The sequence below is a fragment of the Nerophis ophidion genome, linkage group LG15 (assembly GCF_033978795.1).
Source record: "Nerophis ophidion isolate RoL-2023_Sa linkage group LG15, RoL_Noph_v1.0, whole genome shotgun sequence".
NCBI lineage: Eukaryota > Metazoa > Chordata > Actinopteri > Syngnathiformes > Syngnathidae > Nerophis > Nerophis ophidion.
The window spans coordinates 32,110,699-32,128,637 of NC_084625.1; the positions used below are offsets into that span (position 1 = coordinate 32,110,699).

A 17,939-nucleotide genomic window follows, 5' to 3' on the forward strand; every position below is an offset into this window, starting at 1 on the left:
AAGGTCGCCGTCATCCCCATTTGAGTGAGAAAACTGCGCAGGAAGTCATCGACGGTGACCGGAAGTTCGAAGCCGGAAGACGCGGTCTGAACTCTTCTCGCGCGCTCGTGGATAGTTTGGACCGTGGCTTCTAAATCTTCTTCTTCGGCCAAATAATCATCACCAAGATCATCCTCTTCACCCTCCTCATAGTTAAAAGTATCATCGTGTTCCATGCCGACTAAGCGGGGTAGAAAGCATACTACCACAACATTTAAAACGTCGATGATCGTTTAAGTTAACTAAAGTGTTGCCGTTTCCATGGCGATGACGCGCAAACAACGCGAGACTTCGTAAGTTCTCGCCGCTTGACCGAAACTGTCATGGCGGACTACCGAGAGGCGCCCTTGGCTACACGGCCGAAGACACTGGACCCCAATGAGTACTATAACCTTTCTCCGGAGTACCGACGTGCCCAGGAAGAACGGGCAGCACTCCGAGCCCAAATGAAGCGACATTACCAGCTGCAGCTGAACAACCCGCATCGAAAGGAGCTCATTGTAAGTGTGGCTAACTGCTAGGCTAACAAAGTTGCCCTTGGAGAAAACGGCTACCTTTTATCAGCCAAGGCACTTTTTTATTTTTATTGAAAGGCACAATACTAGCAGGAAACATAACAAAATGCAACTCAGTTGCCGATATTGACAGTAATATGGCCTTTTTTAATACCTTGATATTTTTTAGGCCATATCGCGATACACGATATACCGTATTTCCTTGAATTGCCGCCAGGGCGCTAATTAATTTAAAGGGGACCATTATCACAATTTCAGAATGGTTAAAACAAATAAAAATCAGTTCACAGTGGCTTATTTTATTTTTCGAAGCTTTTTTCAAAATGTTATCCATCCCGGAATATCCCTAATAAAAGCTTTAAAGTGCCTGATCTTCGCTATCTGTGAAGCCACCGTCCATTTTCCTGTGATGTCATCCAGTGATGCCAATACAAACAAATGGTGGATAGCACAGCAAGATATAGCGACATTAGCTCGGATTCAGACTCGGGTTTAAGCGATTCAACAGATTACACATGTATTGAAACGGATGGTTGGAGTATGGAGGCAGATAGCGAAAACGAAATTGAAGAAGAAACTGAAGCTATTGAGCGAATAGCTATAGACGCTATTCGACCGTGTCTGCCTTAGCATCGCCGGTAAAATGTGCAGACCAACGATCTGAAGTTTTGGATCTTGTGACACTAGATCAGCTTAAATCCTTCCATTGGTAAGTGTTTGTTGGCATTAAACGTGGGTGGAAGGAAACGCTGGATGTAAATATAGTTTCAAATGTACATAAAGCTAGCCTAAATAGCATGTTAGCATCGATTAGCTGGCAGTCATGCCGTGACCAAATATGTCTGATTAGCACATAAGTCAACAACATCAACAAAACTCACCTTTGTGATTTCTTATACTTTATCGTTGGAAATGCATCTGCAGGTTATCCATACATCTCCATGTCATGTCTGCCTTAGCATCGCCGGTAAATAGCATGTTAGCATTGATTAGCATGCTGTACTAATCGATGCACATTCTACGTAAATCAACTTGAATCCGTCCTTGATCTTGTTGTTACACCCTCCGACAACACACCGACGAGGCATGATGTCTCCAAGGTACGGAAAACAATCGAAAAAATGGAAAACAACAGAGCTGATTTGACTCTATGTGTATAATGTGTTTGACAAAATGGCCGATTGACTACCTAGGTGACGTCACGTTCTGACGGCACCGCTCCGACAGTGATATAAAGAAAGGCGTTTACTTGGCCAAAATTCACCCATTTAGAGTTCGGAAATCGGTTTAAAAAATATATGGTTATTTTTCTGTAACATCAAGGTATATTTTGACGCTTACATCGGTCTGGTGATAATGTTCCCCTTTAAAACCTCTTGTCACTCCTGCGCTTACCAAAGGCATGCGGTAAAAGTAAGCATGCGCTAATTATTTTAAAACCTCTTCTCACTCCGGCACTTACCAAAGGTATGCAGTAAAAATTTGAGTGTGATGTACAGGCCTACTGAAACCCACTAGTACCGGCCACGCAGTCAGATAGTTTAAATATCAATGATGAAATATTAACATTGCAACACATGCCAATACGGCCTTTCAGTTTACTAAATTGCAATTTTTAATTTCCCGGGAGTTTCTTGTTGAAAACGTCGCGGAATGATGACGTGTACGCGTGACGTCACGGACTATTAGGGAATCAAATTATTTTAAAACCTCTTCTCACTCTGGCACTTACCAAAGGTATGCAGTAAAAAAATTGCGTGTGATGTAAGCTTGGACCTTAAATCCTACTGAATAGCTCTTAATCTTCTTACCTTTATGCGATTTCAAATTACCGGTATTGAAATCAGCCTCCTTCATTTTGAAAATGATGACAGGGGAAGTGTCACTCGTGACGTCACGAATTTGACCAGGCGGTAATACTAAGCATGCGTTAATTATTTTGGGAAGCGAGTTTGACTTGGCAGTAATTCAAGGCAGGCGCATACTATATGCCCTGCGGCAATTCAAGGAAATACGGTATATCTTGATATTTTGCCTGAGGATACATATAATCACACCCGTATGATGATTGTATGTGTCTACTTTAAAACATTCTTCTTCACACTGCATTAAAGGCCTACTGAAATGAGATTTTCTTATGTAAACGGGGATAGCACGTCCATTCTATGTGTCATACTTGATCATTACACGATATTGCCATATTTTTGCTGAAATGATTTAGTAGAGAACACAGACGATAAAGTTCGCAACTTTTGGTCGCTAATTAAAAAAAAGCCTTGCCTTTACCGGAAGTAGCAGACGTTGTGTGCGTGACATCACAGGTTGTAGAGCTCCTCACATCCTCACATTGTTTATAATGTGAGCCTCCAGCAGCAAGAGCTATTTGGACCGAGAAAGCGACAATTTCCCCATTAATTTGAGCGAGGATGAAAGATTCGTGGATGAGGAAATTTAGAGTGAGGGACTAGAAGAAAAATAATTAATTGAAAAAAGGTGATTTTTAGATACATTTACTAGGATAATTCTGGGAAATCCCTCATCTTTCTATTGTGTTGCTAGGGTTTTATTGAGATTAAATAGTACCTGATAGTCGGAGATAGCAGTGTGGAGATATTTTAAAGTGTCGGAAAGTGACAAAAGTATTGCAGTTTGCAACGAATGTTCAGCCAAACTGTCTCGAGGAGGTGCCTCGTGGCCGACGTCTTTGAGAGGGCAAACAAGTTTGCGACTGACAGTGCCAAAGCAAACGGAATTACAAAGAAGGTAATGGAGTTTATGGCTTTGGATGATAAACCGTTTGGTGTTGTGGAGGACATTGGCTTTCGGAGACTCATGGAGCACATTGAGCTCCGTTACACGATACCGAGCAGACAGTATTTCTCTGTGTGCTCTTTACATTGTGTGTGTGTGCTGTTTACATTATTAGCATGTTGTGTAGGCTACCTGTATAAGTGTATGAGGTTAAAAGAAGACACTTATTGAGATTTAGTGGGGCCTGTGTTTACATTATTAGCCTGTTGTGTAGGCTACCTATATAAGTGTATGAGGTTACAGGTATACACTTAATTGAGATTTACTTGAGCCTTCTGTTTACATTATCAATCAATCAATCAATCAATGTTTACTTATATAGCCCTAAATCACTAGTGTCTCAAAGGGCTGCACAAACCACTACGACATGCCCACATAAGGGCAAGGAAAACTCACACCCAGTGGGACTTCGGTGACAATGATGACTATGAGAACCTTGGAGAGGAGGAAAACAATGGATGTCGAGGGGGTCTAACATGATACTGTGAAAGTTCAATCCATAATGGATCCAACACAGTCGCAAGAATCCAGTCCAAAGCGGATCCAGCACAGCAGCGAGAGTCCCGTTCACAGCGGAGCCAGCAGGAAAACATCCCAAGCGGAGGCGGATCAGCAGCGCAGAGATGTCCCCAGCCGATACACAGGCGAGCAGTACATGGCCACCGGATCGGACCGGACCCCCTCCACAAGGGAGAGTGGGACATAGGAGAAAACGAAAAGAAACGGCAGATCAACTGGTCTAAACAGGGAGTCTATTTAAAGGCTAGAGTATACAAATGAGTTTTAAGGTGAGACTTAAATGCTTCTACTGAGGTGGCATCTCAAACTTTTACCGGGAGGGCATTCCAGAGTACTGGAGCCCGAAATGAAAACGCTCTATAGCCCGCAGACTTTTTTTGGGCTTTGGGAATCACTAATAAGCCGGAGTCCTTTGAACGCAGATTTCTTGCCGGGACATATGGTACAATACAATCGGCAAGATAGGATGGAGCTAGACCGTGTAGTATTTTATACGTAAGTAGTAAAACCTTAAAGTCACATCTTAGGTGCACAGGAAGCCAGTGCAGGTGAAATGTGTAACATTAGTAGTCTATCTACTGTGGCTAAGCAGACTTTTGCCAAAAGGACAATAATTCATTTGTTGTGGGTTCATCCACTTCAATGCACTTTATTTTTTTTTTTGGAATGCATGTTTTGGTTTAAGGCCTAATATAAATGAAAAACTTTGTGCTTTTTTTTTTTTGAAAAGCAAAGGCTACTGGAATATTTAAAAAATGTCAATATTCAATAAAAAATTTCTTTATTTAAAAAACATGTCTAAAAAAATGTTTTAGGCTATTTATGCAATATAAAAACAATTGTGAAAAACTGCATTCATTATTCAGTATTCGGCCTTCGGCCAAGCGTTTAAATTTTATTCGGCTTCGGACACAAATTTTCATTTCGGTGCATCCCTAATTAATATGACATTAGTGACACCTCAAACCACAAAGTGGCCAACAAACACGCAATTTAACCCTTGAGCCCGTCATGCCTCTCATCCCGCTGCTCTTGACACCGCGGCCACACCCCCAGAGGACGGCCGGACTCTTAACTTGCTTGTCTCGCAAACGCGCATGGCATGACGTGCACAAAAAAATTGAGCTGCAACAATTCATTAAGGCTGACTTGTTGGAATGCATGGGACATTTTCTAGCATCCACCTGCATGCGAGAACTTGCATTTTGGGCACGCCTCATTAGAAAGGCGCCCAAACTTTCTGGGCAGCAACCAACCGGCTTCTTCTCTTTAGCACTGCGGTGCTCTGCTGGAAGTTCTGCCATGTCTTCCACAAACTGTAAGGTTACGTAAAGGCGAGCGGCCTTTAAGGACACGCCGCCGTCAGATTGAAGCCCGTCCGTTGGTCACAGAGCAAATAGTATGTGTCTGCAGACCTGCATGTTCAGACTCCTTATTGTTTTTTGACTGTGAAATTTAAATTCCACAGTCTAGAGTCTAGACTGGCGTCATGACAGCAGTAGTGGGTGAGTGGAAGATGGCACTATCGACCCTGAAAAAAGATCAAAATAAATCGCAAAAATCCGACTGGACAAAAAAGTATGAATGTATTGAAATTGCTGACTTTGTGATGTCTATTGTATTTGTATATGTGGTCGTGTCATTTTTGGCTGTTTAACCCTGGCGATCAAAACTGGTTAAATACATGTAGTGCTGAATTTGACCAGCAGAGAGCAATAAAGCTACGCCTTTGGTTAATTGCGGTAAACCACTTGTACCATGTTTGCTGTGTGTATTAACACTAAACCTATTTTATTTATGGAAAATACACAATGGACATTATACTATTGTAATGTTCATATTTTCAGTCTTACAAACCTGAATAAAGGAAGATGTGTAAAGAACAAAAACTGAGGGAGAAAGATCATTCAAAAGAAGGAACATCAATACAACTTAGCTTCTGTTTCTTAATTCTGTTAACTGTCTGTCAAGCTGCTTACGCTGGACACGAGTAGAGAGGGCAAGATAATTAATTTATTGACAGTGCAGTGTAAAAGTTGATGTGTGTTCTTTGTAAATAAGTAAACGTAGTCTCAAAGGAATATAACCTGCGGAGGCTGGACAGCCTCGCCAGCAACTTGATTGTTCCAGGTTTGATCCCTGTTTCTGCCACTCGAGTCACAGCTGTTGTGTCTTTGAGCAAGACAGTTCACCCACCTGCTCCCACTGCCACCCACATTGGTTTAAATGTCACTAAGGAAAAGCGCTATGTAAATATAATAGAGAGGCACTTTTTAAAGAGACATCCAAATCTGGATGTCCGGCCGGTGAGACCTTGGGCTCTTGAAACTGCGTCCCTCTTCATTATGTAGTTGAAAGCCAAAGTCGGGCCGACTGTAAAGGTTGCAAACAGCCGCTTTAAAAGGCCGTTACTTACATAGTCAACCGCTTTTTTATTTTGACACAAATTGAAAATACAATGTGTCAGTTCTATGAAACTTTAGTTTATGTCGACTTCATCGTTTGGCAGCGTGAAACAGCAGCAACGTAACCACTAGCTAGTTACTCAGCATTAAAATGTGTATAATGAGTGCAAAGTAGGCTTCAAAATACAAGTATTGTAGTTTCAAATTGAATCATACCTCAAAAAGTAGCAAAATTCACCCATTAAAGATTTTTTTTGCCAATGGAGAAAATGCATGTTTGAAAGCTTTATTGTCATTGTTTTTAAAAATATAATTACTGCAGCAGTTCTGTTCGATATAATGAGGTGGTGTTTCCAAAAGAGCAGTGTCTTATTTCTAGGGTTGGGTATCGAGTATCGATTGGAACCGGGACTAACTTTCCGATTCTCCCGGAATCGTTCAAAAGTTTAAATTTCGATTCCTAGTTTCGATACCCAGTCCGCCGACCGGAAAAAAAGAATAAGTCCGCTGACCCTTAAGAAGAAGCCGCTGAACACCAACGAAAAAGCGCCCACAGCCGGAAGTGTTAGCATAGCCGAGCGAGTCAGTCATGCATGGATAGCGGGCGTTGACGGTCGAAAGTGTGGCTTTATTTTACTAAAAAAAATGAAATATCGGCAAAATGTTACACGTGCGACAGGACTGTTTCGTGCTTAGGGGGGTGCACGTCGAACATGATGAAGCACCTCCGAGTTAATGGAGTACAAATAAATGCGTTTCTCGTCTTTGACAGGAGACACTATCTGTCCAGAACGCTCACGCTGAGAAGGCGGATATGGTCATTTTCCTAAACAAGGGCTGTCTCTGATTTTATACTGTACCTGCTGCTAATCTGGACTGGGTTTTGCAAGTTGTTTCTTATTGTTTATTCGCTTTTCTGCACCAGGTTAGCCCATCAGTGGGAGCACGGTAACATGTTTAAGTACCTGCAGCATCATACACTTGTGTGTGTAAATGTGTTTTCATGAGGTTTTCAAAAATAAAGCTCTGTTGATGAAAGTGTACCCCTGTGAAAATGTATTCATAATTTATAATATTTATATTCAAGTTCATAGATTTGATATTTATATTCTAGTTGAAAACAGCCCTGTGAGGAATTTATAGTAAAGTTCATAAAAAGTTAATAGAATTAAAATTGATGGAGAATGTCAGACTATTTCATTCAGAAAGACTGTAGGTTAGCTAGCTCATTTAAAATATCCTAAACTTTTTTTTTTACCCTGCCCTTTTTTTTTTTTTTTTTTTTTTTAAAGAAAGAATCGGAATCGAGAATCGTCAGGAATCGGAATCGAAACAAAGAATCGGAATCGTTCAAATTCAAACGATACCCAACCCTAATTATTTCATCACAACAAGAGGCACGCCTCACTTTAATTCACCCTGGGTTGGCAATTCTAACTAGCAGGCAAACGTCACTGCATTACAGTAATCTTTTCACTATATCATTAATAGAAAGATATAAAAATATGCAGTTGACACATTTTTCATTGTCCATTCTCATGTCTTTATTCAAAGTTACAAGTAAATATAAAAGCAAAGGTTAGTTTTGGTTAAGACAACATCAAACCTGTGCTGTACAGTTTCCACTGTATATACATTTACTTGCATTATCATCTATCCTGTCAATACATATTTTCTTACAGGAAGACCCTGCGTTGCAACGCTGGTTGTACGCTCGCAACAACCCTTACAAGCACTTCAGAAACAACAAAAAGACATCTCTGCTGGGCGTATTTTTTGGAATTGCTCCTGTCTTCGTCTTCTACTACATCATCAAGAAAGATCGGGTATGTGCATTCTGTGAGCATCGTTATTAAATTGTAGCTTGTCATGAGGGGAATTGTAAAATTACAACGCAAACAATAGTGTTACATATTTTGTGTGTTTTGGCTGAAATGGATGTGCATTTTAAGGGACTTTTGGTGCAAAAGTACAGTACTTGTAGTTCACTTCATATAGGCACAATGCTTGTATAGACATATTATCATTCTTTCCTTTATTGAGACGATTCGCTGTTGGAAAAATGACTGTCATCTGTTTTGTTACAGGAGAATAGAGAGCAGCGTATTAGAGATGGAACTCTGGTACGCAAGTTCAGCTTGTCATCTTGAGTTCTGTACAAAGACCTCCTGCTGTGTGTGTCCTCTCATGTTTGTGCGCATACTGGTAATTTATATATCAAAATAAACTTAAGCTGTCATAAACACTCATTGTGCCCTTATGTGCTCAGGAAAAGGTGGGAATCACACATGTTTTAATTGTATACACATCAAGCTGTGTATGAGCAGTCATGTATTCAAGAATCAGAGCAAGACTCAATGCAAACATTTTTTAGGGCGTTAATTAAAGGGATGCACAACTGCTAGTGCGTAACCTTTTCCTGCCTGCTACAAGTGGCAATTATGGGGTAATACTCCCAAGCTTTTTGTAATTTAAGTGTCAGGCTGTATAATTATGTTGAATTTAGTACATTTGATATGCAATTCTGAGCTGCACAAATTATGCTCAAATGTTTAGTACCAATGTAGCATGACACACAAGTACAAATCTAATTAGAAGTTGAGATATTTTTACCTTTGCTATAGTTACTACATTGTCGTTCTTCCTAGTGTTTGCTGGGCTTCCAGTTAGGATTAAAGTGTCTGCGGAGAGGCTCCCAACACTGATAGTAGCTCTTGTCCAGCTTCTGGCAAGTCTCCAGACCCCACTTGGTCACAGCCATGCTGAAGGATGACTCAAACATGAACGCCTGAGGAGAAGAAGAGGATCTCAAGTCAAGAATGGCGAAAAATGTGAACAATTGACACACTAATTGCTAAAAATTTCAATTTTTGATACGCTAATAACCCTATAATTTCTCCTGCTGTTGTTTGATAAAAAGGGGGTCAGGGTTTGAACCCCAGTCCGGTTAAATGGTAACATCTTTTTCAACTAAAATGAATATATTTGTATTAAATTAACTTTTTTAATTAAAATACGGTGCCTTACAAAAACATGCATATAACACATCCATGATCAAAGTCTCTTCTAGCTGGAAGATGTTGAGTGAATTAGCTTGTGAGGCGGCGCCCTCTGCTGGATACCATCAAACCACTAAGTTACCATAAACAGAGATAAAACTAATTATATATATCAAATAATATGCTTCAATAAAGTACTCTATGTATTGTTTTTTTCCATTTTGACAGAAAAATACATGTACTGCATATATTTGCATATCTTTCAAAATAAAAAAACTTAAGTAGTTTACGTGTAATTACATTGCAAGTTGTCAAACGTGTACACTTTAAAATGACTATCGTATACAGACGATATAATCTGGGGACTGCATGGCTCGGCTAGAGTGGCCGTGCCTTCCATCCATTTTCCACCGTTAGTCCCTTTCGGGGTTTCGGTGGGTGCTGAAGCCTATCTCAGCTACACATGGGCGGTTGGCGGGGTACACCCTGGACAAGTTGCCACCTCATCACAGGGCCGACACAGATAGACAACATTCACACTCACATTCACACACTAGGGACTATTTAGTGTTGCCAATCAACCTATCCCCAGGTGCATGTCTTTGGAGGTGGGAGGAAGCCAGAGTACCCGGAGGGAACCCTCACTGTTACAGGGAGAACATGCAAACTCCACACAGCCAGAGCCCAGGACCATTAAGGTAGAAAAGCGCTATACAATCATAACCCATTTACCATATAAAGATTTTACATTCACAAAAACTGGCAGCTCAGTCACTACAAGAAACCGTTTTTCTATGTACAGTAAAATTCTGGCAACTGAGCTGCCATTTTTTATCGTACGATCTACAGATTTACAGTATATGTAGAAAAGACAAATGGATAGGAAATTTTGTAATATCACAAGGTGACTCCTTACACATCAAATATATTTACTGTTACAGGTGGCCCTCAATGAAAAACAGTTGGACACACCTGCCATTAACTGTATTTTCCAGACTATAAGACACACTTAAAATCTTTTTTTTTTCTCAAAACTCAAGAGTGTGCCTTGTGTAAAGGAATAAGTTTGGTTGAGCTCACCCACCTCAAAGCTATCTTATTTGGTACATGGTTTGAATTATGTGTGGCCAGTAGATGGCAGTCAAACATAGATAAGTGTAGACTGCACTATGATGGGTCTCAAGTAAACAACACCAATATTTTAAATGTTCCATTGAAAGTATAGAACATTATTCACGGCGCTCAAAAATCTATCAAAATGTTTTAGTACGACTTTGGTAAACTATGAAGCCGCACCGCTTGAAGGATTGTTGGCGCATTAAACATACAAGTATTTTTATGGTGTGTGTATAATGTAAGACATACTATCTGGTTTTTTGTTTTGCAATATGATGCAAAAGCAACTTTTCTTACCTTCTGGTACTTGCTGATCTAAATTTGGGATCTGCGTTAATCCTGAAAAATTGCACGCGTCTTCGCCAACGCCATAGTCGATAAGCTGCTTCTTTTTCTATATCTTCTTGTTATGTGATATTCATCCTCCGCTGTTGCCATTTCTAATATAAAGTAGTGTAAAGTTCTTATATCAGTCAGTAAACTCGCCATGAAAGCACTAAAACATACCGGTGTTGTGAGTGTACATTATTCACCCAAGGAACTTTAGTTATTAGAGTTCCAGTCGGACGGTTTCTCGCGGGACACATTTTCGGTGTTTTTGTTTCCAGATGAGGAGATGCTGCTCTGTTATTGATATAAGTAAAGTCTGAATGTCATTAAAACAGTTAGCTCCATCTTTTGACACTTCTTCCACTCCCGTCCTTGCACGCTACACCGCTACAACAAAGATGACAGGGAGAAAACGCTGCTGCCGAAGGTGAGCCACGTAACTAAGACCGCCCACAAAACAGTGCATCCGGAAGGGACTGTCAGAAAGCGGCTTGAAAATTATGTGTAAAACATCATCTATGCAACATTTTGACCCCAGAACCAACATTACAAGTGTTTTCCATTTCGAAAAAAATAATGACTCCTTTAACGCACCCTATAATTCTGTGCGCCTAATACATGACAAAAGATCAAAAATAGACAGTGCAGTGCACCTTGTTATCCGGTGCACACTATGGTTCGGAAAATACGGTGCAAGTTAAATCAGACAAAAAATCTGCAGAAAGGCAGATCTGCTGTAGCTTTGAATGACTTGTGTATTTTTTTTTACCATAGTTCCTTCAGCCACCCTCTCAGGTTTGAGCTGAGTAGTGCTGTTTTTCTCGAAACAGTCTGCGTCGGGGCCGTGGGGGGTCATCATGCTATGCAGGCTGCCCCCTCCAGGCTGGAAACCCTCCTCTTTGGCTTCATAGTGTCCCTTGATGAGGCCCATGAATTCACTCATGCAGTTGCCTTGAAACACAAGAAGAGGGCGCTGTAACACAAAGTTATAGAGTACGGTCGACCTTGAAGGTCGAGGGTGTAATAAAAATTAAGTCCACTAGACGTCGTTATTGTCCACAAACTTGAGTATTACACAGGTGGTGGGGAAAAAGTCGAACTTTTTTTTACACATTACACTACAGCAGACCTGGGCAAATAAAGGCCGGGGGCCACATGCGGCCCGTTAAGATTTTCAATATAGCCCGCCGGACAATTCAAATAATTTTTTTTTAGATCTTTAAGATGGAAAGTGTAGCTGCCAATATGATGTGCAGTCATGTTTTCTAAGTCTTCAACTATACAAAGTATTTTAATGGTTGGAATATGCACTTTTGGATGATATACCAGTTACTATGGTAATCTAATTAGTTGCTATGGTCATAGCTCAGACGAGGTAACAAGCAGTGTGGCGGGAAGCATTTCCACAGACGCAGAAGGAGATTTTCACAACAAAGTTCTAAAGCAGGGGTAGGGAACCTATGGCTCTGGAGCCAGATGTGGCTCTTTTGATGACTGCACCTGGCTCTCAGTTAAATCTTAGCTGACATTGCTTAACACGATAAGTAATGAATAATTCCACTGGTAATCATTACAGTGTTGAAAATAAAGTTAAAAATATAAAACATTCTCGTGCATTTTAATCCATCCATCTGTTTTACACCGCACCTGTTCAAGAAGTCTCATTAATGGTAAGAAGTATTTTATTTAATATTGGTTGGCTTTGGAATAACAATGTTATTTATTAAAAAGAATAAGAGACATATTATACTCTAAAAATGTTTCCTACTTAAAAATGTACGCATTTAGTTGTATTCAGTGTTGAAAAATATTATACGGCTCTCGCAAAAATACATTTTAAAATATTTGGCTTTCATGGCTCTCTCATCCAAAAAGGTTCCTGAACCCTGTTCTAAAGCTTAGTGATGTATCAGATATATCAAATTGTAGGTGGGTTTATTTTGTACCTTTCGCGTTCATATTTCACTGTTTGTTGCATTTATTTTGCGTTTCACTTGATTGGAAAATGCGTTGACATTCATATTTTGTCAATATTTAGTGTTTTGTCCTTCATGGAAAAAAATAAAATTACATTACATTTTTAAAGGCGGTCTGTCAACGTTTTTAGCATACAATCAGACATTATTGTGAGGTTTTGTATTAGTGCTCCGAAAAATAGATATTCCGGCCCTCAGACACATTTTTTTTCTCTAAGTGTGGCCCCCGAGCCAAAATAATTGCCCAGGCCTGCACTACAGCCTTACGGTGATAATACGGTGGCCGGAAGGTGTGGTCGGCCACGCCCCAGCGCGGGGGGAAGATGACAAAGTCGGCGATGGCCACGCCCGGTCTTGTGGATTTGGCGGTCAACACCGTAAAGATGGATGGATCCTAGAAAAAACATACCTTGAGAGGGCGTTCAGTGTTCCCTCACGTGGAAGAAAAAGTGACTTACGGCGTGGTCAAAGGCCACGCAGTTGACGGCCATGAAGTTGTTGAGGTTGTATTTGTAGGGCGTGTAGTTGCCGTGCCAGGCGACCACGTTGAATGGGGAAAAATCCTAACCAAAACACAACAAAGCCGATAAGACAATTTGAGCACCGGCAAATAACATAAAGACTTCAAATTGAGCTTTTCACAGAGAGGAGGAACAATGAGCCATGTCTTTGTGCTCTTAAATTCCCAGGAGTGCTGCTTGACATAAAGGGGAAAATGGTTGTAATGGAAAAAGGTTTGTGCTTCTGCTCGTCTTCCATTCCCCTTGTTCTTTGTGAGACAACGTGGCAAGTATTACTCCATAATTGGCCGCAAAATCAAACTTTCACAAACTTTTAAGCATGTCGACGTCTGCCGCAGTGTAGTTATGGGCTTGTGGGATGAGAGGGGTTGGGGGAGTAACAGTGGAGTGCTGAGATATTTCTTTATCTTGATTGTTAAAAAAAAAGAAGAAAAAAAAACACTGCAATTTTATTGCGCTTCTCTGTTCTGATAATGTCACTGCGAAAAAATACGTACAGCAGCGGCTCTAAAATCAATACAGTTCATTACAACGGGAGCCGTCTTCTGAGTGACCTCGGTGCTCTTTAAACGCACACATTATCACGTACGCACACACACACACACACACACACACACACACACAATACCAAGCAAAGTGCATACATTACATGCTTTTTATAGACTTTTATCAAAGCTATTGTCGTGCTAAACCTCTGACTAATATGTGAAATGTTACATTTTGTGGCCTATTTTATTTTGCACTATCTATCTATTTATTTATTTATATATATATATATATATATATATATATATATACATATACATATAAGTGGAATTTTGAATAAGTGAAATGTCCGAAGTATATTTTATATTGTGTGCATTTTTTTTTCTTACTTTACTCCTCAGTTATAGTATAGTTACTATGCCTATTTTCCACAGCTATTTTTGCTAAATAGATGAGTTTAGTTTGACCTAAAATGTACAGAAGCAGAATGTCTCATTTTTGTGGCCGTATTTTACTTTGAATTTTCTTAATTAATGTTTTTTGGAAAGGCTGTTAAAAAAAATACTTGTTTTAAAGCTATTAAGCTCACAAAAGTAGTATAGTTGGACATCAAATGTATAAAAGGGGAATTTTGTTAATGCAAAGATATACAAATGTATAATTTTGTTTCATTGTGTACTGTATGCAACATTTTTACTCCTCAGGTTCCTAACAATAGGCTAACTTTTAAATATGCCTAAAAACATAGTTTTGCAAGGATGTCTGCTAATCCAATAAGTTTAGTTCTAACTAAAATGTAAACAAGTGGCATGTTGAAAGCAGGCATGTAAGTGAAATGTCTAATTTTGTGTGGCCTTATTTTACTTTGCCTTTTCTTAATGTGCTTTGGAAAGGCTGTTTAAAAAAGATACATGTTCTGTATGGCTATTGAGCTCAAAAAAGTGGTTTAGTTTGACTTAAAAGGTGTAAAAGTGGAAATTTGTGATTGCAGGGATATAAATAAAATGTCCTATTTTGTAGCCTTATAAACGGTCTGCATCATGTTTCTTTACTCTTCAGCTTCTTAATGATAGGTTCACTTTTAAATATGTCTAAAAACATATTTTGCAAGGATGTCTGCTAATCAAAAAGGTTTACTTCCACCGAAGATGTATAAAAGTGGAACGTGGAATGCAAAGAGATCAGTGAAACTATGCTTTTGTTGAGTGTATGCCTAAAAATGTATTTTCAATTTCTATTTTGAGCTAAATTTGACCTATAATGCATAAAAGTAGAATATTCAGTGCAGGAATATATGAAATGTCAAATTTCGCAGCCTTGCCTGTTGGGTGCATCATCTTACTTTCTTCCTCATTTTCATAATATGTGATCACTTGAAATGAAGTCTGAAAAATATTTTCAACGGTTATTTTACTTTTTTAAAAGTTAATTTGACCTAAAATATATAAATGTGGGCTGCAAGGATGGTTATAGTTATATTGTAAGTAAAATTATGTTGTTGTTTATTGTGTAGTGTATGCCTAAAAAATATTTTACGAGGCTATTTGGAATTAGTTTGACCTAAAATGTAAAAAAGTGAGATGCAGGAATATAAGTGAAAAGTCTAATTTTGCAGCCGTATGTATTGTGTGCATCATTTTACTTTCTTTGTCAGTTTTAGAATATGTGATCACTTGTAATAAACATATTTCCAATGGTTGATTTCCTAAAACAAAAAAAAGTTGTGTTTGACCTAATATATAAAAGTGGAATGTAGAATGCAAAGAAATCAGTGAAACTATATTTTTGTTGGGTGTGTGTCTAAAATGTTATTTTACTAATAAATAAGTGAGTTTAGTTTGACTTAAAAATATATAATAGGGATTTGAGTAAAAAGTCCAATTTTGCAGCCTTATGTTATTATGTGCTTCATTTTCCTTTACTCCACAGTTTCATAATAACGACATCACTTGTAATTATGTCTGAAAATGACATTTACACTGCTACTTTACTAAATAAATCCGTTTAAGTTGATTTGAGGTGTATAACAGTGGAATGTGGAGTGCAAGGATAGTTATGGTTTTATTGCAAGTGAAACCATATTGTTGTTTAGTGTATGCCTAAAAATAAATTTTCTGCGGCTGTTTCGCTTTATAAATGAGTTTAGTTTTGAACTCGTATGTATATTTTTAATGCAGGGATATAAATGAAACGTCCAAAGATCCCGAGCACGGGATTGAACCCTGACGACTCAGGACCTTCGTATTGTGAGGCAGACGCACTAACAACACAATACGAAGGTCCTGAGTAGTCAGGGTTCAAGCCCGTGCTCGGGATCTTTCTGTGTGGAGTTTGCACGTTCTCCCCGTGACTGCGTGGGTTCCCTCCGGGTACTCCGGCTTCCTCCCACCTCCAAAGACATGCACCTGGGGATAGGTTGATTGGCAAAACTAAATAGTCCCTAGTGTGTGAATGTGAGTGTGAATGTTGTCTGTCTATCTATGTTGGCCCTGTGTTGAGGTGGCGACTTGTCCAGGGTGTACCCTGCCTTCCGCCCGATTGTAGCTGAGATAGGCGCCAGCGCCCCCCGCGACCCCGAAAGGGAATAAGCGGTAGAAAATGGATGGAAGGGATGGGTCTCAACTTGAAATACCGTATATTAATTTGAAACCTCTTCTCACTCCTGCGCTTATTCAAGGCATGCGGTAAAAGTAAGCAGGCGCTAATAATTTTAAAACCTCTTCTCACCCCTGTGCTCACCAATGGCATGCAGTAAAAAATTAAGTGTGATAAAAAAAAAAAAAATTGTAAAAAATTATTCAGCAGGCCGCGGCCCGGTGGTTGGGGACCACTGCTCTACATGTCATCGCGCCCACCTTTACACCATGCTATCTGCGTGCCAGCCGGACACATGCGTATCGCTGCTTCTCCTACGAGATTGCAATGCATACTTGGTCAACAGCCACACCTTTTACACTGATGGTTGTGATATAAACCATTTTAACACTCCTACTAATATGTGCCACACTCTGTGAACCCACACCAAACACATTTCTGGAGAACATTGGCTCTGTAACACCTTATAAACCCAACATAACAACTACCCACAATGCCATGCATCCATGACTCTTGGCTATATTATACACGCGCCCCCAACCCCGCTCACCTCAACCGACGCACGGAGGGGGGGGGTTTGGTGCTAGCGGGGTGTATAATATAGTCAGTAAGAGTCATGGATGCATTGCATTCTGGGTAAGTGGTATGTTGCGTTTATAATGTGTTACAGATCTAATGTTCTCCAGAAATGTGTTTGTCATTCTTGTTTGGTGTGGGTTCACAGTGTGTGGCGCATATTAGTAAGAGTGTTAAAAAAAAATTATATCACAACCATCAGTGTGATCTGTATGGCTGTGGAACAAGACCCCTGGTTTAAACATAGTAAAAGCCAAATAAGCCTCCTCCGCCATTTTGGAAATGACGACAGGAGAAGTGTCACTCGTGACGTCACGAATTTCACCCTGCGTTAAAAGTAAGCATGCGCTTATAAATTTGGGGAGCGTATTTGACCCGGCAGTAAGTCAAGGCAGACGCATATTACATGCCCGGCGGCTATTCAAGGAAATACGGTATGTCTGAAAACATTTTCAGTTGTTAATTTACTTAATCAATTAATTTAGTTTGACCTAAAACATTTAAAAGTAGGCCATGCATTTTTGACCACCAACTTCACACACACAATATGATCTTTGGTGAACCTGGCACAGGACAATGGTTTGTGGCACCTCTCCTCGATTCGGTTAGAATAGAAGGTGGAGGAGAGTTACACACACACACCTCCATAAATACACACAAACATACAGTACACAAAAACAAACATATTGGCCCAGTCAAGCAAATAATAAGTTAATTTGAGCAATTTCGTTGCACAGCAGGGGGAACAAAACAGCAGGACAAGATGGGAGAATGTTCCTCCTCACCATCCATTGTATCCCCCCCTACCCCACTCTCATACACACACTCGCAACGCACACACACAACACACACACACCTCTACCCCATATGCTAGTGGACGGATGGACATCAGAAAAGGACACCTTTAACCCCTTGCAAAAAAAAAAAACATTGCATCAGAGGCTTGAAAATGTTACCTGCCCTGCATGGTTTCCACGGTTACAGACCTCACCTCTCATTGGCTTACAATATACGTCTATACAATTACATGCACGACAGGAAGTAGGCGGGA

At 39.9% G+C, this 17,939-nt stretch overlaps 2 protein-coding genes across 2 annotated transcripts in view; one reads left to right on the plus strand and one right to left on the minus strand.

Moving 5' to 3' along the window:
• The first annotated feature begins 323 nt into the window (after positions 1 to 323).
• On the plus strand, positions 324 to 8,538 carry ndufb4 (NADH:ubiquinone oxidoreductase subunit B4). Its single transcript, XM_061922027.1, has 3 exons — positions 324 to 539; positions 7,972 to 8,115; positions 8,377 to 8,538. Exons 1-3 carry the CDS (start codon positions 363 to 365, stop codon positions 8,437 to 8,439), a joined length of 384 nt encoding a protein of 127 aa, XP_061778011.1. The 5' UTR covers positions 324 to 362; the 3' UTR covers positions 8,440 to 8,538.
• Positions 7,809 to 17,939, minus strand: part of hgd (homogentisate 1,2-dioxygenase) — a 28,998-nt gene continuing 18,867 nt past the window's right edge. Inside the window, exons 12-15 of the mRNA XM_061922026.1 lie at positions 13,169 to 13,273; positions 12,978 to 13,104; positions 11,504 to 11,685; positions 7,809 to 9,077 (exon numbers count right to left, since the gene is read on the minus strand). Of these exons, the coding sequence (XP_061778010.1) occupies positions 8,934 to 9,077; positions 11,504 to 11,685; positions 12,978 to 13,104; positions 13,169 to 13,273 (558 nt within the window). The 3' untranslated portion in view covers positions 7,809 to 8,933. The remainder of the gene's footprint in view (positions 9,078 to 11,503; positions 11,686 to 12,977; positions 13,105 to 13,168; positions 13,274 to 17,939) is intronic.